Here is a 27,078-nt window from a genome sequence, read left to right on the forward strand (position 1 = left end):
TAATGCCTAATAGGATTAAAGCTCCCTCATGCAACAGCACATCCACTTGGTTACATCACATAGCAAGTTGAGGGCTGCATTGCTTTCCACTTGATTTCAGGTTCTATTTAATAAGTTCTATTGTGTTTTCTTTTTTTATTTCCACCCTCTTCCTCATGCAATTGCTTGACCAGCCCACTTTCCCCATTTCCATGGTCAGTACATATCTGGAGCCCATTTTAATCATTTTTATCATTTTGCATCTTGAGTGATGTGAGAGAATTGGAAAAAGTCAAATGGTGAAACCTGGAGCATTACTAACGAACTGAAATCAAAGCGTGGATTCTGATTGAACCAAACTCTGATGACTCCTGTGTTGTTTAATAGTTCATGACTAGTTCTCCAAGCACCTTCAGATTGATAGCCTATGACGCATCCCATTCTGCACCCACACATTGATTACATGTTCCATTTCAAACCAAGTTTCCCAAACTGATAGCTTCTGACCTATTTCACTATTTATCTGCAGTTTTGAGTCTTGTCATGCATTGTATTTTCCAGACAGATAGTTCATGTCCTGCCTTGAAATACATCTCCTTAATTTACATGGGAGTTGAAACTTTTCCCACTGATCATGATTGAATCCTTGCCACAGGTCCTGGTAGCTGTGTGTTGGGTGGATCTATGCATTATGCTACGATGGCACGTACAGCAGCAAGGCTGGCCAGTCTGAGTCTTAGTCGGTCCAGGAGTCTCAGTAACAGCAACCCTGACATCTCAGGTACACCAACCTCACCAGATGATGAAGTAAGGACAATTATTGGCAGCAAGGTAAACAACCTCCTTCTGCATGTAGGTACTGATGTGTATAAGGATTTAAGCCACATGTAGCATTCAACCGCAATGTGTGTATTATTATTTCAATTGGAAAGCTCTTTATGATGAAGTAAAGCATAATTTTACATAACAGGTAGAAAGCTTGTTGAGGGTAAAGTTCCCCTTTTTAATATTCTCTTTTTCTAATTGACACACTTTTCTGTCCATCCTTCATCTCCAGTCGCAGACTTGGATTAGCTAATTACTTTGTGTGTTTGCAATCCCCTGAACCCTGTGACAGAAAACAACTCCAGGGTTGAGGTTATGCTGCGTATTATTAACCTGTTTGCCATATTTTAATGAAGGCATTTAAATAGTTCAATACCTTTGCGTAAAATTTGCTATTTTTCGATACTAGAATTTAATTGTGTATTTTCAGCCCCCTGCTTAATAACTAAGTTGTTCCAAAGTTACCCCAGTGGCTCAGGTAGTAACTTAACTGTCTGGCTCTAAATCATGTAGATTAGGAAAATTTGATCAGTATTCTGCAATGAGTTAACATATTGCAGCTTGTGACCTTCAGCTCGGCAGTGGGCCAAATCAGTGTGATTTTTGCTCATGATCACTACCCTGTGGCTTCTATTGTGAAGTGTACATGTGTGGACACCAGATGAGGATTAGTACCTAGCTCTACTTTGTGGCTGTCTTCCTGCACCCCCTCAACTGCCATGATCAAAATGAAGAATAGCTACTTTGCACAGGTTAACAGAGGGCTCCCCACTTATGTGGAATTAAGCTCAGAGTCAACATCTTCAGGCGACAATGGGAGAAAAATACATTTTTTGTTGTAAGCTGTAGTGGACTCTTTAAATACATTTTCCTTATACATTGTGTGTTTTTGGAGAAATTAAGACAGCATCTGGCTAAAAGTTTTTAAATTCCCTCTCCTATTTGCTTCGTTTACCTGTTCAGGGACTAGACCGTTCCAATTCCTGGGTTAATGCTGGTGGCCCAACTGTCCCATGGAGAAGCCCCCCCAGATCAAGCACTGAAGTAATGCAGGTGGTTTCAGATGCTAATATATCTTCTTCAGGACATTATTTTGTAACTGATTTTTTATTTAATCCATTTCCCATTATTTTGAATATTTTGGATTTGAGTCCTCTTGAGTTTTACTAGCAGTCACTTGTGATTAATAGTGGGGTTTTTTTTTGTAAAGTAAATTATCAGCTACTTTTTTTAAAGACCATTTTCCACAGCTTTATGCTCGAGTGCTTGTGCATGCCATTTTATAAAAATGCATGGGATACATAGTGCATCAGCACATGACGACTGCACTATTGTAAATTATGTGTATTTTCACAGCTATGAATTTGTGGAACGTAACAATCCTAATTGAATTCAGGAGCAAGAGGTGTTTCACTGTTTGTATAGTAAAATGATTTATTTCTCACTATTCAACTGTTGTGTCATCCCCAGGAACGTTGAAGGTTCTCTGAACTTGCTGTTGTTTCCAGGCTGCTTTAGCATATTTGTATCAGTGCATTCTCGGAAAATGGAATTTGAAAGCAATGCAGTTTAATGGTGTGCAGTACTCTTGTACGTCAGGCTTAATTCATCACTTCAAATTACTCTCACCACTGACACACCTGTGACCACTTAGTGTTGCACAGTTCAAGTTTGAAAGAGTAGAATTAGTCATTGCACTATTGTTTTTCCACAGTTTGTCTGGATATAGTTTGAAAATATTTCATGTCCACTTTTAAGCTTTACTGAAATCCTAGATACATTGTTGCAACTGAAGAGAAGTATTTTAACCTGTGCCTCGTACAGCATACTCATTAGTCATCAATCACCTCCATTTTGTTGACAAAAAAGTGCCATGATTTATTTTATTATCACAGCATTCAGGGTCACAGTGTGTTAGAAATATATTACCTAGTGCAGCTTTTGAAGAGGAATTCAATGTAAACCTGTTCTACAGTTTAGGAAAGACATAACTTAATACAACTGATTTCGGAAAGGCTTCTCTTGTTCTCCTTGGTCAAACTCTTATCTGTAAGTGGTCTGCTTTTTGTTTAACTAGAGGAGAGTATATGTGACCTCAGAATGGGGCTAAAGGTAAACTGGAATTAAACTTCGAAATAGGAGTGAAGGAAAATGTGAAAGGTGTATATCTGTAACCACAATTTATGATATGGTGGGTCCTAGACTAGTTGCTGCGGAGTGAGGGTCAGATACTACTTCTACAGAGAGATGAAAATTGACACCCAAAAGGCTTGTGAACAATAAAATGAAAACTGAACTTTTTAATCAAGTTAGTTGACATGAACATTTCATCATTAATTTATGCAACTCTGAATTGAATCGTTGTGCGTGTTACATGTTCATCAAGATCTACTTTCTTCATGATTAGGCCTGTGTCCTTGGGAGTTGTGTTGCAGAATACTTAAACACAGAATGTATAAACTTTACAAAACTGGATGCACTGTAATTTCACAATTATAACTAATCCCATGTGGAAAATGAAGAGAAGTTGTAGAATGTTCTAATGTCCAAATTATAGAACTTGCTGAGCTCAGTATCAGTGGACAAGAAAAATCAAGAGGAGAAATCAGGAGATTACCAAAATTCAGAAGAGTAATATAGAAGTTTAGGAAAATCTGGAAGTTTTGGTTAGGTGACACTAAGCTTGGGTTTTAAAATCATGAAGATTGTAGGACATTAGAACATAAGAAATAAGAGCTGTCATAGGCCAATTGGCCACTTAAGCCTGTTCCACCATTCAACAAGAGCATGGCTGATCTTCTACCTCAACTCCACTTTCCCGCCTTAAACCCATACCCCTTGATTCAGTTAGTGTACAAAACTCTATCGATCTCAGCCTTGTATATACTCAGCAACTGACTGGGTAGAGAATCCCAAAGATTTATGATTGTCTGAGTGAAGAAATTTCTTCTCATCTTGGCTGTAAATGGCTGACAGCGCACTTGTTATCCCCGGTTCTACATTTTGCAGCCAGGGGAAACAGCCTCTCATCATCAACTCTGTCAAGCCCTCTTAGGAATTTGACATTTCAATGAGATCACCTCTCGTTCTTCATAACTCCAGAGAATATAGGCTCAATCTACTCAATGTCTCCTCATATACATACCTTCTCATCCCAGAATTCAATCCAGCAAGCCTTTGTTGTACCCGCCTCTAAGACAAGTGTACCTTTAAGTAAGGAGGCCAAAACTGTACACAGTACACCAGATATCATCTCACCAATGCTGTATTTAATTGGAGCAAAACTTCCTTACTCTTATACTCCAACCCCCCAATGAAGGCTAACATATCATTTCTCTTCCTCTTGCCTTGATGTGTTTGCATGTTAACTCCCTATGATTTGTGCCGAAGAACACCTAAATCCCTCTGCATAGCAATATGTATTAGCCTGTCACCTTTTAAAAAAATACCCTTTTTTCTATTCTTCCAATCAAAGTGGATGATTTCATATTTCCCCACATTATGCTCCATCTGCCACATTCTTGCTCAATCACTTTGCCTGTCTGTATCCCTTTGCAGGCTCTTTGTGCCCTCCTCACAGCTTACTTTCCCACCTAGGTTTGTATCATCACTAAACTTGGATGCATTACAATCTGCCCCCTCATCTAAGTAATTGATATAATTTGTAAATAGTTGAGGCCCAAGCATTTATCCTTGCTGCAATGAGCTAAGTACAGTCTGCCAATCTGAAAATAACCCAGTTTATTTCCCAGTCTACATTTTTTGTCTGTTAACCAATTCCTAATCCAAATTAATATATTATCCCCAATACCATTATCCCTAATCTTGTGTACGACCCTTTTGCTTTGCAGCTAATTGAATAACTTATGAAAATCCAAATATACTACATCCACTGGTTCTCCCTTATCCATTCTACTAGTTATGCCCTCAAAAAGCTAATATATTTGTGAAACACAACTTCACTTTCATAAAACCTTCCTGACTCTAAGTGCACTGTTACCATGCCCATAGTAGGAGGAAGAAAAGTCTGTGGAGGGCAAGGAGGTTTCCAGTTATGAGGTTCTGGGTAAAAATAAGGAACTTAGGAGGAAGAAAAAACAGTAGAATATCAGTGACCATAATAGAATTGATCAAAATAGAAACAAGAGCATTTGTGATGGAGAGAGTGAGTAAGAAAGAAGAAATGGTTATCAACATGTAAGCATGGGTAGTTGATCCACTTCAATCAAAAGAAATAAGTAGGTAAGAGACTCGACACAGGTAATGAACACATGCAAGAAATGCAGCATTTTGTTTAACGTGGACTTTAATGAAATAATTTGAGCAAGAAGCATTTTGCCTTGATATTACATCTCCTTTTAAGACAAAAAACATTCTCAGTAGCAAGGCAAACATCAGAACTTAAAATATGATTTAAACCCTTGTTTTGCTTTCAAATCAGTTTAGGTAAAGTGATAACCCCTATTATAGATGTGAAATTACAGACATATTGTTTGGAATATAATTTCATCGAAAGCTTTGAAAGCTTTCAACTCCCGTGTATTTAAATTAATACATTCATTTCTGCCATATCTGATCTCACCAATCTATTACCAACATTCATTCCACTCCATAGGCGATGGACCGAAGTAATCGCATGTCATCGCATACCGAGAGCACAAGTTTCTTACAAACGTTAACGGGACGATTACCAACTAAGAAGGTAGTGCACAGTGCTATTGTGTGAGGCGAGTGAGGAAGGTGGGATAAATCTACTCCAGGAATTCTTGAATGCTATCTCTAACTCCGCTTGCTCAGATCTAGGAGGTTACAGCCCAGATCAAGTTGAGCTTTGCCGTGGAATTTGTTGCAGAATTTGTAGTCTGCAGATCCTAACCCATGTTTTGCATGTGTCTAACCACAGTGCTAGACTGTCACAAATAATTAGACTGCTCTCAGTAGTCTGATTCAAATCACATAGAATTGCAGCTAGCTTTAAGCAGAATTTTTTTGAAACATTTTTCTTTTTTGAAACTAACATCAGATTGGATGATTCCACATTGCTTGTGCAGCTTGTTATTGGGGGCATGTTCTCAACAAATTGAAATTTGTAACATACTGTAGGCAGCAGCGCTTAATTATAATCTGTGACCAAAAGTGGTACACCGTGCATTTGAACTTTTACAATTGCAGCAGTGGCAAATATTTTGATGCACATGTGAAATTTAAATTTGTAATGGGGATTATTGAAACTAATTCAACAGTGGAGTCAATTATTACATTTCACAGCCTGGGATAGGACAGTTCTTCCCTTGCTGAGAGGACAAAATTGAAGCTTCCCTTATTCAATGAGTAAATGTACCACCCAAATGGTGCACTAAATCACATCAATATAAAAGGTCCCAACTCCATCTCTGGTCTATGCTAGGTTAACTGTTCTCTGTCAAGGCAACATTAGGGGTATTACAATTTGCCTCAGCCTCTGTTCCACAGTTCCTATTCTTGATTGTTATTTAGTGACCCTGTTGCAAAGTATTTTTATGTCAATGGTGAGTAAAAATAGGATTGAGCTTGAATACTATAACTTCATAATCAGATTGTTTCCCAACACTGCTCTAGGCTCAGGCATGAAGAAAGCATTGTCTTAGAGAGCTGTTCTCGAAAACACTAGTACAGCTCATAGCAGGAAAAACATTTTAGAATTTCTCCTGCTGGAGCGGAGAAGTTCCAACTTTATGAATCAACCACTGAAAGCTGCTAGAGATCTAGAAAATTAGATTTTCAGATGGAAAATAAACCTTTATCTGGCTTGCAGACCTGCTATTCAGTAAACTTCATCAGGTCAAATGGATGTTCTCATTTTTTCCCATTCCTGGATGCCGACCATGGCAATTTAATGGAATGAAACCCAATGTCAGCTAGGATTAAACTTCTGAAATTACTTCCTCTTCCCTTCCCTCCCCCAGCTATCAAGTATAGATAAAGGGCATAACATTTCATGGGATCCATTGTTCCTATAACAAAGCTACACTTTAACACTCAATGTTTACAAATAGATTCTGGATTTTTTACATAAATATATAGGCCTTTCATACTAAAATTGAACTGGAACTGAATAAATTCCAAGATTGGAAAAATAAATTTGTCGTTTAGTTGTGATTGTAGAGATCAGGCAGAAGGAATATGTTTGCCCTTATTCTGGAATATTATGTTGTAAGCTTATAATCCTTATTGTGTTGTGTGACTTAGCTATTGCATGAGGAGCTGGCCTTGCAGTGGGTTGTGAGCAGTGGGAGTGTGCGTGAATCTGCTTTGCACCAGGCCTGGTTCTTCTTTGAATTAATGGTGAGTAAACAAGATATTTGTGTAAGGTTAACTCTTAACTTTTAAAATTCACATTCTACTATGATTTCTGAAGACTTCATGTTTAGTTCAAGAAAGAGCTTTTTGGCGAGAAGCTCGTTCTTTGTTTTGCTGATTTAAATTTTGAGTGCACCGTTCATTCCAGCCCCCTACCCCCAAACATAATTTCCTCAATTGTAAGCAACCTTCAAACCCCACCTATATTGTGGAAGTATTCCACAATATGAACAAGATCCCTGTATTCTGAATTGACCTTGTTTACAATGTGGATTTGGAGTTGCCCTGAAGTCCAGTTCCACAACCATCCAGTTTGAGGGGAGGCCCATTTAAGTCATAAATTATGAAATTAGCTTTATTTCATTTGTATAATATTTTGAGAGCTCAGGGAGGAGAACTATTTTTGACTGGTTTACTTTGTTTCCTGAAGCATGTACACTACCTTGTTTATATGGAGTAGGGCTGGCTCTGAAGGCAATGCTGCAATGTAAATGGAGTATTGGGGCTCTTTTGAAGATGAGCAAGGGTAGCTCAAGTGATGACCATCTCTCATTTTGCTGAGTTTCCCTTAGGGGAGGTATCTATTGGCTCAATCTACCTTAATCAACGAACATAGGAAAAAATGGATGAATAAGTATGATTCTAGCTATTAAGAATCTGAATTTTGAATGAGGTTCCTGGAAATTGGGTTTGATTTCTTGCAAAAGAGAAGAAATGAAGGTGACCTAATTGACATTTGCAAGATTCTGAAAGAAGCTGACAAAGTACCTCTGGGCAAATTATTTAAATCCCAAGCTGAAGTATCAGGAGACAAATTTAGGAGTAAAAAAAGAAATTTGATGCAGATTCCCCCCCCCCGACCTCCAAAAAAGAAAAGTTGTGGAATGAATTACCAGGGAAGAGCATGGAAGTGAATAGTATTAGTGCATCCAAGAAAAAATTGAACGCGTTTTTAGAGCGTGAAATGATTGAGAGAAGTAACTTGGTGGGGGAGGGGGTAGTGGGTAGTTGGGATTGAGGACATGATAATAAAGATATGGATCTTTTGATTCAAATAGCTTCTTCCAATTTCCAAAAGTTCTTGTATTGATTCTGTCTCTGTACCTGCCTTGTTAGTTCTCCTGGCACTCATTTCATAGAAAACAAAATTTACTGCAAGTTCTTCTTTAAAACTGAAACATGTATCTAGAACTAATGCTTTATGTAATGTGTTATTGATTGAACAGGTGAAAAGCATGGTGCACCATTTATATTTTTCTGACAAACTTGACACTTTGAGAAAAGCTCGATTCCCAGAAAGATTCATGGATGACATTGCTGCGCTGGTTAGCATGATTGCAGGGGATATAGTTACAAGATTTCAGAAGGTAACGATTGAATTCATTCTTATTTCCGTGTTTACGCATGTGATCATCTCAACTAGGTCGAACCATATTTGATCCCTGGCCTGTGCTGTGTTTACTAATCTATGTTAGGGCACCAGTTAAGAACATAAATAGGAGCAGGAGTAGGCCATTCGGGCCTTTGAGCCGCACTGCCCTTGAGTATGACCATGGCTGATCTTCTACACCATCGCCACCTCACACGATTCCCATGAACCTTACTTCTCTTGGTATCCAAAAATGTATCGATCTCTGTCTTGCATATAGGAATAGAAGCATTTGGGGTTTTTCTGTGTTAAGGAGCAGAAAGATCAGCCGGCATTTCTGCTGCTGCTCGTTATCCAGTAAGTCCAGTAAGGGTGCAACACAGTTTGGGTTTATTAGTGATTCTGTTGACAGGATGTTGTCTCTCATTGTCTGGGCTGAAGCATGCAGAATATCTATGCTGGACGGGGTACTGGATGGTGGCTGGCAGTATTGGGCCCACTCCAAATGTAAGTCGGTGCCTTTAGAGAAGATTGGGAGAATAGTAAGAAAAGGATGGAAAACACAGTCAACCGAGCCAGCAGACCAATTCTTAGCATTGGGTAAAATGTAGCCCAGTAAGTGTTGGATTCAGCCAAAACCAATGAAAATATTTCAGCATGTGTCCTGTACAAGTGTTGTTCACTAAATTAAGAGTTACAGGAGAATGCTGATGGTGTAAATGATGAATTCTTTATTTTTAGGATATAGAACTGATTGAGAGACTAAACGTCAGTCTTGCGTTTTTTCTCAATGACCTGTTTTCAGTGATGGATCGTGGCTTTGTCTTCTCCCTAACCAAAACCTACTGGAAGCAGGTAATGAACACAATAACCACCTTTCTTTTCAGGGTGTAAAGAACATGAAACAGATTGTGATGTTTTTAAAAATATACTATTAAAAGTTTTTCATAACATCCTGGTAGCCCAGATGGTAAAAATAATCCAAAAGGTAAAATTGCTATTAAGTGTAATACTGAACCATGCATACTAGGAAGATCCCCAGATTCAGTCCTTGATCAGTGCTAAGCTGGTTGTTGTGAGACGGGACAGCATCAAACCCATGCTGCATTGGACTTGGAAGAGCTTGATCCTGCTGCTAGATACGTACTAACTACCGTTGCCTAAATGCACAGAAAATTAAAAAATATCTTGGATAAAAAAAATCAATTGTACAGGGAATAGACAAATCAGTCCCAAATGATCAGGTCATCTTTACAGTGAGCAAAGTTTTAAAAAAAAGATATTAAAATTATTTAGTTAGGATAATAGAATTTGCAGTTGTACAAATCCTTCTTGCATGGATTCCCAGGATATCTCAGTCTTTCACATCCAACATTACTTTTTGAAACAAAAATAGAAAATGCTGGAAAAACTCAGCAGGTCTAGCAGCATCTGTGGAGAGAGACTCGAAACATTAACCCTGTTTTTCTCTTTCCACAGATGCTGCTAGACCTGCTAAGTTTTTCCAGCTTTCTGTGTTTTTGATCCAGCTGCAGTATTTTGCTTATTACTTTTTAAAATATAGTCAATGTTAGCAAATGTGGCAACACAGCTTACAATCTGCACACAACCCTGTCCTCCAAACAGAAAAATACATTTAAAGTTACATTAATATCTTAAACAATTTGTTAATTTTGATTGAATTGTGCATATGTGCACTTTAAGTTTATTTAATTATTTTTAAAGGACTTTATTATTTAAAATTTGCATCTATTGTTTTTCTAGGTTTCTTCAAAGCTTTATGCATTACAGACTCCAAGTATGCTTGTGTCATTGAGGTTGGACTTCCTGCGAATCATCTGCAGTCATGAACATTATGTCACACTGAACTTACCGTGCAGTCTCCTTACACCTCCATCCTCTCCATCCCCCTCTGTGTCTTCTGCAACTAGTCAGGTACAATTTTTCCTTGGCATGTGGTATTGAAGTATTTTTTCATAAAGCTTTTGACAAGGTACCAGACAGGAGATAACTGGAAAAGATCAAGGAACATTAGAGGTAGGGAGGTAAATTGAAGTATAAAAGCAAAAAACTGCGGATGCTGGAAATCCAAAACTAAAACAAAAATACCTGGAAAAACTCAGCAGGTCTGGCAGCATCTGCGGAGAGGAGCACAGTTAACGTTTTGAGTCCGAATGACCCTTCAACAGAACTAAGTAAAAATAGAAAAGAGGTGAAATATAAGCTGGTTTAAGAGGGGGAGGGGTAGAGCTGGATAGAGGGCCAGTGATAGGTGGAGATAACCAAAAGATGTCACAGACAAAAGGACAAAGCGGTGTTGAAGGTGGTGATATTATCTAAGGAATGTGCTAATTAAGGGTAGAAAGCAGGACGAGCAAGGTACAGATAGCCCTAGTGGGGGTGGGGTGGGGGGAAGGAATCGAAAAAGACTAAAAGATAGAGATAAAACAATGGATGGAAATACATTTAAAAATAATGGAAATAGGTGGGAAAAGAAAAATCTATATAAATTATTGGAAAAAAAAGGGGGCGCGGAAATCGGAAAGGGGGTGGGGATGGAGGAGAGAGTTCATGATCCCGAGATGAGCTTCTGACCATGTGTCCACACCATCACTAAGACTGCCTACTTCCACCTTCTTAACGCCACCAGACTCCACCCTTGCCTCAGCTCATCGTCTGCTGAAACCGTCATCCAAGACTTTGTTACTTCAGGACTTCACTATGCTAATGTACACCTGGCCTGATTCCCATATTCTACCCTATGTAAATTTGAGGTCATCCAAAACTTGTTGCCCGTTTCCTTATTCACACCAAGTCCTGTTCACCTGTCAACCTTATGCTCACGAAACTACACTGGTTTCTGATTAAGTAATGCCTCAATTTTAAAATTTTCATTCTTGATTTCAGATCCCTCCATGGCCCCATCTTTCCCATCCCCTCCAGCCCCTCATGTTTAATACTCACTGAGTTAGCATTTATTCTAGACCCAGAGGCAGAGGGCTGCACTTGAATAATTGTGGCCTCTTTGAGTATCCCTGATTTTAATTGCTTCTCCCTTGTGGCCATGTCTTAAGCTGCCTCGGCCCTAAGCTCTGGAACTCCCTCCCTAAACCTCTCCACCTCTCTCTTTCTTCCTTTAAGATATTCCTTAAAAACCTATCTCTTTAACCAAGCTTTATAACGCTCCTGCGGAATGCCTTGTGATGTTTTATTACTTTAAAGATAAAGATATGTTAATACAAGTTGCTGTTGCAATGGGGAATCTGCATAAAACTTTAGTAAGACCAAAGTTGTGTACCATTTTTGGCTCCACACTATAAGAAAGATATTGAGTAAGTGATAATTACAGAACAGATTCATTAGGTCGTTATCTGATATGAAAAATGCAAAGAAATATGTTTTAAAAATTAGGTTTTTTTCTTCGAACATAGTATTATACAGGGGTAACTAATAGACATGCTGAGAATTATGAAAGGATGAGAAAAAGTAGTTTGCAAATGCAAGGCCTATAATGAAGGAATTTGGAGATTTAGGGCAGAGAACAGGAGAAATTACGGGGTTGTGAAGCTTGCAACTACCAAAGTTGGAGGTTGCAGCAGTTACCAGCCAACATTTGTGTGAAGGATAAATATTTTTTTTAATTTGTTCATGGGATGTAGGCATCGCTGGTTGGGCCAGCATTTTATTGCCCATCCCTAATTGCCTGGCAGATTGAGTCAACCACATTGCTGTGTTCTGCAGCTGTGGGTCTGGTGGGCCTTGTGGGTCACATTAAGCATTAGTGAACCAGATGGGTTTTTATGACAGTCAGCAGTGGTTTCATGGTCGCCTCCAGGTTTATTGAATTCAAATTAATCAATTCGAACCTGGGTCCCCAGAGCATTACCCTGGGTCTCTGGAATGCTAGTCTAGTGACAATACCACGATGCTACCACCTCCCCCTATGAGTTAGTTAAGCTAAATGGCCTGTCTGCGTGTTGTAATTAATTCCAGTCTGTTTGATTTTCCAGAGCTCTGGGTTTTCTACAATTATTCAAGACCAGAAGATTGCAAATATGTTTGAGCTGTCAGTTCCATTCCGCCAGCAACACTACCTAGCTGGACTCGTGCTTACTGAGCTAGCACTTATTCTAGACCCAGAGGCAGAGGGGTGAGTTGGATAAGATGTATGCTCACAGTGTGTTTACTATTGCTTATGCCAAAACAACTTTCCTTCTTTGAGGCAGCAGGAAAGGAATTAAGATTTCCTTTATATTAGTTCCAATAAAAGAACACAGTTATGTATCATGGTTTTGGGGTATATTGATTGAGGATTGGTTAACAGACAGGAAACAGGCATAAGGAATAAACAGGTCATTTTTCAGGTTAATCGGCTATAACTAGTGGAATACTGCAAGGGTCAGTGCTTAGGCCTCGGCTATTTACAATCTATGTTAATTACTTGGATGAGAGGATCGAGTTAATGTATCCAAATTAGCTGATGATACAAAGTTATAAAGGAAATTGGGCTATGAGGAGGACACATAGAGACTGCAGAAGGATTTAGACGGGTTAAATGAGTGGACAAGGGAGTGGCAGATGGAATATAAAGTGAAGAAATATGAAATTATCTACTTTGGTAGGAAAAATAGAAAGGCAGAATATTTCTTAAATAGTAATAGACTCAGAAACGCTGGTGTTCAGAGGGATCTGGGTGTCCGTTTACATGAATCACAGAAAGTTAACATGCAGGTACAGCAAGTAATTAGAAAATCAAATGGTATGTTAACCTTTATTACAAAGGGATTGAAGTATAAGAATGGAAATACCTCACTGCAGTTGTATGGAGCCTTGGTGAAACCACACCTTGAGTACCTGGTACAGTTTTGGCCTTACCTAAGGAAGGAAATGCTTGCCTTAGAGGGAGTGCAACAAAGGTTCACTAGATCGATTCCTGGGAAGAAGGGATTGTCCCATGAGGAAAGATTGAGTAGACTCAACCTGTATTCCCTAGGAATGTTGTCTGGTATAAAAAATAGAGAGAGATGTAAAACATTTTTAAAACAGAGTGCTATACAGGGGTAAGTTAATAGAGGTGGTTAAAATTGTGAAAGAATGGGAAAAAGTAGTTTGCAAATGAAAGGTCTAGGTGAAGAGATGTGGATATTAAGTTAAATGTAAGAGATTTTGGACAGAAAGCAGGAGAAATTAGAAGAATGAGAGGCGCTCTCATTGAAACATATAAAATTCTAAGAGGCATGACAGGGTAGATGCTGGGAGGATATTTCCTCTGGCTGGGGAGTCTACAACTTCTGAGATGAAAACTTTCTTCACTTAAAGGGTTGTGTACCTTTGGAATTCTCTACCCTGCAGAGCTGTGGGTCTCCAGTCATTGAGTATATTCAAGTTAGAGGTCAACAGATTTTTGGGCACTGGGGACTTAAGGAATATGAGAATAGTGTGGGAAGGTGTAGCTGAAGTAGAAGATCAACCATGATCTTGTCGAGTGGTGGAGAAGGTTAGAGGGGCTGAGTGACCTACTCCTGCTCCTGTTTTCTTTTACCCAATACATGGGAGTTTGGTCACTAACCCACATCAGGCCTTCCTTTATTAGGATTTCTAAGATGCTGGATCCTTTCCCTCTCTTCGTTTATCAGATTCACTGAAATTATGAACTCACCACATGGAGTATTTTCAGAACTGAAACCTGATTCCACTGAGCTCTGTCACTGACCGAGCTATGGATACATGTTAAACTCAGACAACTCAGCATTAGCTTTGGCTGGTAATTCAGTCCCTTCAAACTGATGGCCTCAGAAGCCTTCCCAAGACAATATCCACACCCTGGTGTATTTAAAATAGAAACACATCCAAGGTGATTCACATTAATATAGGAAAAAATGGATGGGTTGCCAAAAGAAATAATAAGAATCGTGGTCAAAACCTTGGTCAATGAGATGAGCTTTAAGAGAATGAAGGGAAGAAACAGATAAGTATTGTTTCAAAAAAAAAGTGAGCTGAAATGCCTCTGTAACTTGGGTCCTGGCAATGAATCTCTGTCTCTATTGAGTATCCTGGAGATGGCAGGCTTCTTTACCAAAATAGGAATAGTCACTCAGAATTTAAGCTGATAAATATTAGCATCATGCTGTTGTTTTTAATGATCTTTCAGAATGATTTATCCTTTTACAGCTTGTTTGGACTGCATAAGAAGGTTGTCAACGTTGTTCATAACTTGCTGTCAAGTCATGACTCAGATCCTCGATATGCTGATCTAGATGTGAAAGCTCGTGTGGCCATGTTATATTTACCAATGATTGGTATCATTATGGAAGCCGTGCCACAACTGTATGATTTCACAGGTAATTTAGCCTTTTGTTGGCTCTCTTCAAAACTGTAGAGAAATTGTAAAGGGTAGTGAGATAGGTAAGAATATAGAAAGTGGCTAATTAGAATTCCATTGTTACCCATGAGAGTGGCCACTCAAAGTATGACCAATAGCAAGTTTCACTTATATAGTGCATTTAAAATAGAAGCACATTGGTGATTCTCATCGATATTGGGAAAAAAATTGATGGATTGTCAAAGGAAATAATAAGAGGGGTGATCAAAAGCTTAGTCATAGAAATAAATTTTAAGAAGGATCTTGAAGCACAAAATTAAAGGGTAGAGGTGGATAGTTATAGGGAGGGAATTCAAGAATATGGATGCTGAAGGCACAATTGCCAATGGTGGCAGGAGGGCTGAACAAGAGGAAGGAAGCAGAGGAATAGACATTGTGGGAGATGGGCCCAGTTGTAAATTTGGAAGAAGAGAAATAGGGAAAGCAAGGCAGTGAAGTGAGTTAATCACGATGAGAATTTAAAAACTTATGGCTCTGTGTCTGAATGCACATAGCATTCGAAACAAAATAGATAAACTGATAGTGCAAGTTGAGATGAATAAGTACGATCTAATAGCCATTACAGGGACATGGCTGCAAGATGACATAGATTGGGACCTGATATTGAAGGGTATGTGACATTTAGGAAGGACAGGAAGCTAGGAAAAGATGGAAGGGTGGCTCTGTTAATTAAAGATTATATTAACACAATAGAGAGGGATGACCTAAGTTCAGGAACCAGGATATAGAAGTGGTTTGGATAGAGATGAGGAATGATAAAGGCAAGAAGTTACTTGTGGAAGTGGTGCATAGGCCACCTAATAGTAACCACATGGTAGGATGGGGTATTGAAGAAGAAATAATGGGAGCTTGTCAGAAAGGTACAGTGATTATCATGCAGCATTTTAGTCTACATATAGACTAGAAAAATCAGGCGGACAAAGGTAGTCAAGATGAGGAATTCATAGAATGTTTTCAGGATAGTTTCTTGGAACAGCATGTTCTGGCACCAACCAGAGAGCAGGCTATACTCGATCTGGTATTGACCAATGAGATAGGATTAATTAATGACCTCATAGAGAAAGCGCCCCTAGGTAGCAGTGATCATAATATGATTGAATTTTAGATTCAGTATGAGGGCAAGAAGAGTGCATCTAAGACAAATATGTTAAACTTAAATAAAGGCAATTATGAGGGCATGAAAGCAGAGCTAGTGAAAGTGAACTGGCAATTTAAGTCAATAGAGATGCAGTGGCAAACATTTAAGGGGATATTTCAGAATACACAGAATAGATACATTCCAATGAGAAAGAAAAATTCCAAAGGGAGGATCCACCATCCATGGTTAACTAAAAAAGTTAAAGATAGTATCAAAACTTAAAGAAAAAGCATATAATTGCGCAAAGATGGGCGGTAGGTTAGAAGATTGGACAAAATATAAAAATATAAATTGGACAAAATATAAACAACAAAAAATGACTAAAAGATTAATAAGAAGGGAAAAATTAGAGTACGAGAGAAAGGTAGCTAAAAATATAAAGAGTTAACAAAGTGAGCGTTAGCCCAATAGAAAGTGGGTCTGGGGAATGAATAATGGAAAATAAGGAGATGGCAGGTGAATTGAACCAGTATTTTGTATCAGGCTTCACTAGAGGATCCAAGTAGCATCCCAGAAATAGCTGTGAATCAGGAACTGGAAGGGAGGGAGGAACTCAGGAAAATTACAATCACCAGGGAAGTAGTACTTAGCAAATTGTTGGAACTGCGGGTTGACAAGTCCTTGGGTCCTGATGGATTTCATCCTGGTGTCTTAAAAGAAGTGGCTAGTGAGATAGTTGATGCATTGGTTTAAATTTTCCAAAATTCATTAGATTCGGGGAAGGTTCCATTAGATTGGAAAATAGCTAATGTAACTCCTTTATTCAAAAAGGGAGGAAGACAGTAAGCAGGAAACTATAGGGCAGTTAGTTTGATATGTCATAGGGAAAATGTTAGAAACTATTATTAAAGACATTATAACAGGGCATTTAGATAAAATCAAGGTAATCAGGCTGAGTCAACATGGTTTTGTGAGAGGGAAATCATGCTTAACTAATTTGTTGGAGTTCTGTGAAGAAGTAATGCCCTGTGCTTAAAGGGGAACTAGTCAATGTACTGCACTTAGATTTTCAAAAGGCATTTGATAAGATGCCACATCAAAGGTTATTGTGGAAAATAAAAGCTCATAGTGTAGGGGGTAACATATTGGCGTGGATGAAAGATTGGCTAGCTAACAGGCAACAGAGTAGGCATAAATGGGTCATTTTCTAGATGGCAAGTTGTAATGAGTGGTGTGCCACAGGGATCAGTGCTGGGGCCTCAACTCTTTACAATTTTTTGCTAAATTTGCTGATAACACAAGGATAGGTCGAAAAGTAAGTTGTGAAGAGGACATAAGGAAGCTACAAAAGGATATAGATAGGTTAGGTAATTGGGCAAAGATCTGACAAGTGGAGTACAACGTAGGAAAATGTGAAGTTGTCCATTTGGCAGGAAGAATGAAAAAGAAGCATATTATCTAAATGGTGAGAGATTGCAAACCTCTGAGATGCAGAGGGATCTAGGTGTCCTAGTTCATGAATCGAAAAAAGGTTAGTATGCAGGTACAGCAAGTAATTAGGAAAGCAAATAGAATGTTATCGTTTATTGCAAGGGGAATTGAATGCAAAAGTAGAGAGGTTATGCTTCAGTTATACAGGGCATTGGTGAGACCACACCTGGGAATACTGTATACAGTATTGGTCTCCTTCTTTAAAGAAGGGTGTAAATGCATTGGAAGCAGTTCAGAGAAGGATTACTAAACTAATACCAGGAATGGGCAGGTTGTCTTATGAGGAAAGGCTGGACAGGCTAGGCTTGTATCTGCTGGAATTTAGAAGAGTAAGAGGGCGACTTGATTGAAACATATAAGATCCTAAGGGGACTTGACAGGATGGATGTGGTGAGAATGTTTCCTCTTGTGGGAGAATCTAGAACTAGGGGTCACTTTAAAAATAAGGTGTCGCTCATTTAAGACAGAAATGAGGGGAAATTTTTTTCTCAGAGGGTGGTGAGTCTTTGGAACTCTCTTCCTTAAAAGACGGTGGAGGCAGAGTCTTTGAATATTTTTAAGGCAGAGGTAGATAAATTCTTGATAAGCAAGGGGAGAAAGTCTATCGGGGGTGGGCAGGAATGTGGAGTTGAGGTTAAAATCAGATCAGCCAGTTCAAATGTAAAATTTGAAATGTTGGGCAGCTGCTGATGTAGGCCAGCGAAGAGAAGGGTAATAATCAAGTAAGATTTGGTGCAGGATTAAAAACAGGTCATAGAGATTTTGATGACCTGAAATTTTTGGAGGATGGGAGGCCAGCCAGGCAAGTGTGGGAATAGTCGAGTCTGGAGTTGACAAAGGCATGGATGAAGATGTAAACAACAGATAAGCTATGGCAGGGGCAGAGTTGAAATATGTTACAGATGTAGAAGTAAGCAGTTTTTGTGATGGAGAGGATATTGGGTCAGAAACTCAGCTCACGGTTGAATAGGAAGCCAAGTTTGGAAACAGTCTGTAGAGCTTGGCACAGGTCTGGGAGGTGACATCAGGTTGAAGGATTTTGGAGAGCATTGGAAAATTAGAGCATTGCTACAGAAGGACAGAGACTGAATCATGAGTGAGGTCTACAGCTCCTTTTTTTAAACTAACAAAAGTGGCTTGGTTTACTCATAAGACAAAGCCCCTTCTACACTTAATTGACCCTTGTGCATGCTTAATCTTCAGGGTTTTCAGGTGGCTAAAAACCGATCTTAAAAATCAGGTCCTGGCAAACTTTTTTGTTAAGACAAAAGGTAAGTAAAAGATTTAAAATGGGAAACCATTAAAAAAGGAGAAATTGAGATTAAACAGGCAAGCAAAACTGAATTGTTGGCATGTTTACATTTCTAATTAAAATTGTATTTCTGTTGCTTCTGTCACAACTCACTGGAGATAGTGCGCTATAGTATCAAGCCCCACTGCTCCCCGAGCCATGACAAATGTTAGAAGTTTAATCAGACCATCAAATTGCCCCAATTCTACCTAACTGTTTAATTTAGGTTAAAAGAATACGAGCACCAGGTTTGTAAACTTAACAAGTAAATAACTGTTCATTAAATAAATTGTCTGTAACCAGTGGCAAAAGAAAGAAATATGAACTGCTAACTTTTAACTCTATAACTTAAACTCTCCCCCTTCTTAAACCCCTATGCACAAACACACACACACAAGACACACAAAACATGGATTTTAAGGGTGAGATAAAACAGTTCAATAGCACCAATCCGGTATTCAGGATTAGATGGGTTGACTTTGATTGCTTTCTTCCAAATTTCTTGCAGGTTGTTGTGGCTGACACGAGGTGGTTTCCCAGCCTGTGGTTCTCTGGTTGAAACTTGCTTTTAATGTTTCTACTGGTGATTTTTTTCCTCCTGACTAGGGTTTCTCAAAGAAAGTAGGATACAGCGATGTGAGGAATAGCCAGCTAGCTACTATGGCAGGACTACTGGAGTTTTACAAAACACAGGAGAGAGAAGCTTCAGGTCTTTCCTCTTTTCAGGCTAGGAGCTGATCTACTGCACTATCCTCACACAAAGCCTGGCCACTTGGTCAGGAGCCAATCAAAACACCGTCGCTAGGCAGTTCCCTCTTAAACCAGGTCTCCGTTCCAACACCATTCTGTCCAACCTGGCACACAGTTCCAGGTGATAGCAACATCATAGATTTTCTTCCCCCTGTTCTAGTGAACATCTCTCTTAAACTGCAGTCATGGTAGTTTTTAAAGCCACAGTCCCACAGAAATAAAGAAAAATAAAAAGATATGTTCCTTACACTTCAATATTACAGTGAGTATTTTATAGCTTTATGACTGTAATTATTCATGTTTATTTCAACAACTTAGTGCCAATGTTACCTTGAAATTTTCTTTGTGCTGGGCAGGCTGCAAACTCTTCCAAGGACTACCTTTCTGTCCATGGGCAACTTACATTTTAAAATGATTTACATTATGCTAGAAATTTCTCCCAGTATACAGAGGAAGTTGGGAGTGACCTATTTATTTCAATGTGTGGTACATGCCAGATTGCTGCGCAGCTGTGGACACACCTATCTTTGAGGGAAAGTTGCTCAGTGCACAGGCTGTTACTTTATAAAGCAAGTGAACTCAGGTGGACAGAAGTTTCCCTGAAATTGCCAGTAGTTTTAAGGAGGCTCCAACCTTTTCATTCCGTGGTGGGTGGGGGTTGGGGGCCACATTTTCATTTTTTCTCACTCAAGGGGCTGATGAGCAAATTTTGGAAAGATAAGGTTTGGCCCAACAATAAACTGAATTTCAAAATAAATGTTGAGGTACTAAGAAAAGAAACAATTGCTGAGCAAAAGTAAAGCATTGTCATAACAATAAATTGTTATGGTAAAAAAGAGTAATTAATAAAAATGACCAGAGTGTGAAAGGGTCAGTGTGTGTGTGTGTGTGTGTGTGTGTGTGTGTGTGTGTGTGTCTGGCTGACTCCCAATCGCTCTCTCTCTCACACAAACACACGCATACGCACACACTCTCATTTCCCCCCGCCACACACAATCCCTCTCTCACACACACACACACACTCACCTCCCCCCCGCCACACACACAATCTCTCTCACACACACACACACACACTCACTTCCCCCCCGCCACACACAATCTCTCTCTCACACACACACACTCTCACTTCCCCCCCGCCACACACAATCTCTCTCTCACACACACACACACTTACCTCCCCCCCGCCACACACACAATCTCTCACACACACACACACACACTCATTTCCCCCCCGCCACACACACAATCTCTCACACACACACACTCTCACTTTCCCCCCGCCACACACACAATCTCTCTCTCACACACACACACACTCTCAATTCCCCCCGCCACACACACAATCTCTCACACACACACACACTCTCACTTTCCCCCCGCCACACACACAATCTCTCTCTCACACACACACACACTCTCAATTCCCCCCGCCACACACACAATCTCTCTTTCACACACACACACACACTCTCAATTCCCCCCGCCACACACACAATCTCTCTCTCACACACACACACACTCTCAATTCCCCCCGCCACACACACAATCTCTCTCTCACACACACACACACACACACTCTCAATTCCCCCCGCCACACACACAATCTCTCTCTCACACACACACTCTCACTCCCCCTCCCCCACACACACAATCTCTCTCTCACACACACACACACTCACCTCCCCCCCGCCACACACACAATCTCTCACACACACACACACACTCTCATTTCCCCCCCGCCACACACACAATCTCTCACACACACACTCTCAATTCCCCCCGCCACACACACAATCTCTCTCTCACACACACACACTCTCAATTCCCCCCGCCACACACACAATCTCTCTCTCACACACATACACACACACTCTCAATTCCCCCCGCCACACACACAATCTCTCTCTCACACACACACACTCTCAATTCCCCCCGCCACACACACAATCTCTCTCTCACACACACACTCTCACTCCCCCTCCCCCACACACACAATCTCTCTCTCACACACACAGACACATACACACACACACATGCTCTGACTCCCCTCACACCCACACACACTCTCACTTCCAGACACTCACTCTCTCATTCCCACATACACTCACTCACCCTGTCTCACTCACTCCCACATACTCACCACGGCACCGTCTCCTGCCTGGGGCCTGCCGCAACTTCTCCCCCCCGCCGAGGCTCGCTGGGACTTGACCCTGCCCGAGGCCCGCTCCAACTTTGCCCTCCCGGGCCCTGCCTGAGGCCCACCACAACTTCGCCCTCTCCCAGGGCCCACCAAAAATGTTGCCCTCCCCGGCCTCCAGTCCCGCCATACCTTTGCTCCCCGAGCACCAGCCTTGTCGCGCCTTCACTTCCCTTTTGCCCGGCAGCCCTCAGCACACTCACAGCCGCTGGTGTTCGCTGCTTCTCCAATCAGAGACTGTTTCCCTCCCTCATTTGCTGCTGATGGGCTCACTACTTACCCTAGTAAAATTCCTGGAACTCACTTCTGTGGGTGTACCTACACCATATGGCCTTCAGCAGTTCAAGAAGGTGGCTCAGCACCACCTTCTCAAGGCAATTAGGGATGGGCAATAAGTGTTGGCCTAGCCAGCAATGACCACATCCCGTGAAAGAATAAATAAAACAAAGGTCTTGCTGGTGCCTGTTACGTGCTATCTTGTCCTGGAAGTGGTGATTGTGAATGATTGCAGGAAAGGAACAGCCGGTGATTGGAGGAGTAGCCCCTTGCAAAATCTTGAAATTCGCTTACCTGCCTTTTGAACTAACAGGCCAATCTTACCAGCCTTTTGAACGGTGGCTCCACAGGCCACATCAAGGGATGTAGGAGTTAAATGAAAACCAAGTTAGAGGTCAGAAAAAAAGCTTTGAAAGGGACACTATCACTATGAAACATTAACAAATTAATTTTCAAAAAGAGATTTAAAAATATTTTATATGATTTTTGTCCAACTTACTTCACAAGTTCAGAACACAATGATAATTGCTGAAACAGTTTAAATCATTACACCTTTTTCTTGTATTGAGGAGTAAAAGAGAAGGCGCTTTTTCATGAAAATGTTAATCTTTAGCGGAAATTGGTCACTATTTCAGTGATGAGTGGAGTCAAGGTGGAATAAATTGCTGTTAGGTTTCCACTTCAGATCCATATAGAGTGCTCCTGTTGGATGTGCACTTGTATTGATAAGATTAAAATGAGCTATAATGCTTACTCCATAGTTGATTAGTCTGATAATATCCACACTCAAGGGGCACTTGGTGAAATACTGGACTTTTTCAGAATCTGTGGAACTGGAACTGAGAAAGGGGCAAGAATTATTATACTTCTTATATTCTTTCGTGGGATGTGGGCATCGCAGGTAAGGCCAGCATTATTGCCCATCCCTAATTGCCCTTGAGAAGATGGTGATGAGCTGCCTCCTTGAACCGCTGTGGTCCAGCTGGTGCGGGTACTCCCACAGTGCTTGTTAGGAAGAGAATTCCAGGGTTTTGATCCAGCGACAGTGAAAGAACGGTGATGTAGTTCCAAGTCAGGGTGGTGTGTGTCTTGGAGGGGAACTTGCAGGTGGTGATGTCCCATGCATCTGCTGCCTGTGTCCTTCCAGGTGGTAGAAGTTATAGGTTCGGAAGGTGCTGTCGAAGGAGCCTTGGTGAGTTGCTGCAGTGTATCTTGCAAATAGTACACACTGCTGTCACTGTGCGTCTGTGGTGGAGGGAGTAAATGTTTTAAGTTGGTGGAAGGGATGCCAATCAAGCGGACTGCTTTGTCCTGGATGGTGTTGAGCTTTTTTTGTAAGTTGTTGGATCCGCACTCACCCAGGAAAGTAGAGAGCATTCCATCACACTCCTGACTTGCGTCTTGTAGATCGTTAAAAGGCTTTGGGAGTCAAGAAGTTAATTTCTCTCCTCAGAATTCCCAGCCTCTGACCTGCTGTTGTAGCCGTAGTATTTATATGGTTAGTCCAGTTCAGTTTTTGGCCGGTGGTAACTCCCAGGATGTTGATAATGGGGCATTCAGTGATGGTAATGCTATTGAATGTCAAGTGAAGATGGTTAGATTCTCTCTTGTTGGAGATGGTCATTACCTGACACTTGTGGCATGAATGTTATATGTCACTTATCAGCTCCAGCCTGAATGTTGTCCAGGTCTTTCTGAACACGGACCTGGACTTCTTCATGTCTAAGGAGCTGCAAATGGTGCTGAATATTGTGCAATCAACAGCAAACATCCCCACTTCTGACCTTATGATGGAAGAAAGGACATTGATGAAGCAACTGAAGATGGTTGGACCGAGGACACCACCCTGAGGAACTCCTGCAGTGATGCCCTGGAACAGGGATGATTGGCTTCCAACATTCTCAACCATTTTCCTTTGTGGTAGGTATGACTCCAGCCAGCAGAGAGTTTTTCCCCTAATTCCCATTGACTTCAATTTTGCAGGGGCTCCTTAATGCCACTCTCTTGTCAAATGCTGCCTTGATGTCAAGGACAGTCACTCTCACCTTATCTCTTGAGTTCAGCTCTTTTGTCCATGTTTGGACCAAGATTGAAACGAGGTCAGGAGCTGCGTGACCCTGGCGGAACCCAAACTGAGTGCCAGTGAGCAGGTTATTGCTGAGTAAGTGCTGCTCGATAGCACTGTCGACGACACTTTCCATCACTTTGCTGATGATTGAGAGTGGACTCTTGAGGCAGTAATTGGCTGGATTGGAATTGTCCTGGGCAATATTGTAGCTGTACTGGAACAGTTTGACCAGAGGCCTGGCTAGTTCTGGAACCCCAGTACAATTCAGTACTGTTGCCGGGATGTCATCAGGGCTCATAGCCTTTTCAGTATCCAGTGCCTTCAGCTGTTTCTTGATATCACATGGAGTGAAGACTGGCATCTGTAGTGCTTGGGATCTCAGGAGGAGGTTGAAATGGATCTCAGCGCTTCTGGTTGAAGATGGTTACATATACTTCAGCCTCGTCTTTTGCCCTAATGTGCCAGGCTCCCCCTTTATTGAGGATGGGGATATTTGTGGAGCCACCTCCTCCTGCTAGCTGTTTAATTATCCACCACTATTCATAACTGGATGTGACAGGACTGCAAAGCTTTGATCTAATCCGTTGGTTGTGGGATCGCTTAGCTCTGCCTATCGCATGCTGCTTTCGCTGTCTGGTATGCAAGTAGTTGTGTTTTGTAGCTTCACCAGGTTGACACCTCATTTTTAGGCAGAGGTGGATAGATTCTTGGTAAGCAACGGGGTGATAGGTTATTGGGGGTAGATGGGATGCAGATTTCAGGTTACTATCAGATCAGCCATGATCTTATTAAATAGTGGAGCAGGCTCGAGGGGCTGAATGGCCTACTCCTGCTCCTTGTTCATATGTTTGTATGCTCCTGACTTGCTGTCCTGCACTCTTCATTGAACCAGGGTTGATCCCTTGGCTTGATGGTAATGGTAGAGTGGGGAATATGCTAGGCCATGAGGTTTTAGATTGAGGTTGTATACATTTCTTCTGCTGCGGATGGCCCAAAACGCCTCATGTATGCCCGTTTTGAGCTGCTGGATCTGTTCTGAATCCATCCCATGTAGCATGTGGTGCCAGACAACATAAGGGAGGGTATGCTCAGTGTGAAAATGGGACTCATCTTCACGAGCACTGTACAGTGGTCACTCCTACCAATACTGTCATGGACAGATGCATCTGCAGCAAGTAGATTGGTGAGGACGAGGTCTGGTCGTTTTTTTTCCCTCTTGTTGGCTCCTTCACCACCTGCTGCAGGCCCAATCTGGCAGAGATATCCTTCAGGATTCAGCCAGCTTGAGTAGTGGTGTTATCAAGCCACTGTCAGTGATGGACATCGAAGTTGTCCACGCAGAGTGCATTCTGTGCCCTTGCTATCTCAATGCTTCTTCAAAGTGGTATTCAACAGGAAGAGTACTTATTCATCAGCTGATGGCAGTAGGTGTAATCAGAAGGAGGTTTCCTTGCCCATGTTTGACCTGATACCATGAGGCTTAACAGGGTCCAGAGTCAATGTTGAGGGGACTCACAGAGCAACTCTGTCCTGACTGTAAACCACTGTGCCACCGCGCCTGCTGTGCCTATCCTGCCGGTGGGATAGGACATACCCAGGAATGGTGATGGTGCTGTCCGGGACATGGTCTGTAAGAAATGATACTGTGATATGACTCTGTCAGGATGTTGCTTGACTAGTCTGTGGGATAGCTCTTCCCAATTTTGGCACAAGCTCCCAGATGTTAGTAAAAAGACTGTGCAAGGTTGTGTGTGCCTTTGTCGTTTCCAGTGCCTTAGTCAACGCCAGATAGTATTCCATTTTGACTTTTCTATAGCGGATTGGTGCAACTGAATGGCTTGCTAGGCTATTTCAGAGGGCAGATAAGAGTCAACCACCACATTGCTGTGGGTCTGGAGTCACATGTAGACCAGCCCAGGTAAGGACGACAGATTTCCTTCCCTAAAGGACATTAGTGAACCAGATGGGTTTGTATGACAATGGATGATAGTTCCATGGCACAATTACTGAGACTAGCTTTCAGTTCTAGATTTTTATTTAAAAATTGAATTCATTAATTGACTTTAAATTACAACTGCTGCCATGGTGGGATTTGAACCTGTGTCCCCAGGGCATTAACTTGGGCCTGTGGATTACCATTCCAGTGACATTGCCACTGCACCACCCTCTCCACCCAATTGCTACAGCTGAATAGTTTGGAGGGGAGTAGGGGTGGGATGGAATTTGTGGGTTCTGAAATGTAAGCTTTAATTATGAATTACCAAACCAACAACAAACAAAAATTTTTAGGAACAGGTAAACCCCATTAGGGACATGAGGATTCTCTTTTGATGCATTATTGGAAAATGAGTTTTCAGAATAAGTTTTGTAAAATTATTTTTTAAGTTTGAACATGCATGAAAGCTGCTCCAGCCTCTTTCCCTGCAACATACAGGTGAGGTGAGAGTGACTGCCCTTGACATCAAGGCAGATTTGACCGAGTCTGGCATCAAAGAGCCCTAGCAAACCTAGAGTCACTTGGAATCGGGGAAACTGGTTGGTGTCATATTTAGCACAAGGGAAGATGGTTGTCGTTGTTAGAGGTCAGTCATCTCAGTTCCAGGACATCAATGCAGGAGTTCCCCAGGGTAGTGTCCTCAGCCCAACCATCTTCAGCTGCTTCATCAATGACCTTCCATCATAAAGTCAGAAGTGGGGTTGTTCGCTGATGATTGCACAATGTTTAGCACCATTCGCGACTCCCCAGATACTGAAGCAGTCCATGTCCAAATGCAGCAAGACCTGGACAATATCCAGGCTTGGGCTGACAAGCGTCAAGTAACATTCGCTCCACATAAGTGCAGGCAATGACCATCTTGAACAAGGGAGAATCTAACCATCATCCCTTGACATTCAATGGCACTACCATCACTGAATCCTCCAATATCAACATCCTGAAACCGAACTGGATTAGCCACATAAATACTGTGGCTACAAGAGCAGGTCAGAGGCTAGTAATCCTGTGACGAGTAACTCACCGTCTGACTCCCCAAA

The 27,078-nt window shown here is 41.2% G+C and overlaps 1 protein-coding gene across 13 annotated transcripts in view; it reads left to right on the forward strand.

Annotated features, from left to right (window-relative positions):
• Positions 1-27,078, forward strand: part of dock7 (dedicator of cytokinesis 7) — a 174,644-nt gene that overhangs the window by 87,618 nt on the left and 59,948 nt on the right. For 6 of the 13 annotated variants that reach the window (XM_078561325.1, XM_078561327.1, XM_078561328.1 and 3 more), the window contains exons 22-30: positions 635-810; positions 1,768-1,857; positions 5,420-5,506; positions 7,033-7,128; positions 8,370-8,510; positions 9,254-9,367; positions 10,277-10,447; positions 12,523-12,662; positions 14,684-14,853. In XM_078561325.1, the coding sequence (XP_078417451.1) occupies positions 635-810; positions 1,768-1,857; positions 5,420-5,506; positions 7,033-7,128; positions 8,370-8,510; positions 9,254-9,367; positions 10,277-10,447; positions 12,523-12,662; positions 14,684-14,853 (1,185 nt within the window). The remainder of the gene's footprint in view (positions 1-634; positions 811-1,767; positions 1,858-5,419; positions 5,507-7,032; positions 7,129-8,369; positions 8,511-9,253; positions 9,368-10,276; positions 10,448-12,522; positions 12,663-14,683; positions 14,854-27,078) is intronic. The other 7 variants (XM_078561331.1, XM_078561332.1, XM_078561333.1 and 4 more) reach the window with 3 other exon arrangements.

The sequence above is a fragment of the Cetorhinus maximus genome, chromosome 17 (genome assembly GCF_964194155.1).
Source record: "Cetorhinus maximus chromosome 17, sCetMax3.hap1.1, whole genome shotgun sequence".
NCBI lineage: Eukaryota > Metazoa > Chordata > Chondrichthyes > Lamniformes > Cetorhinidae > Cetorhinus > Cetorhinus maximus.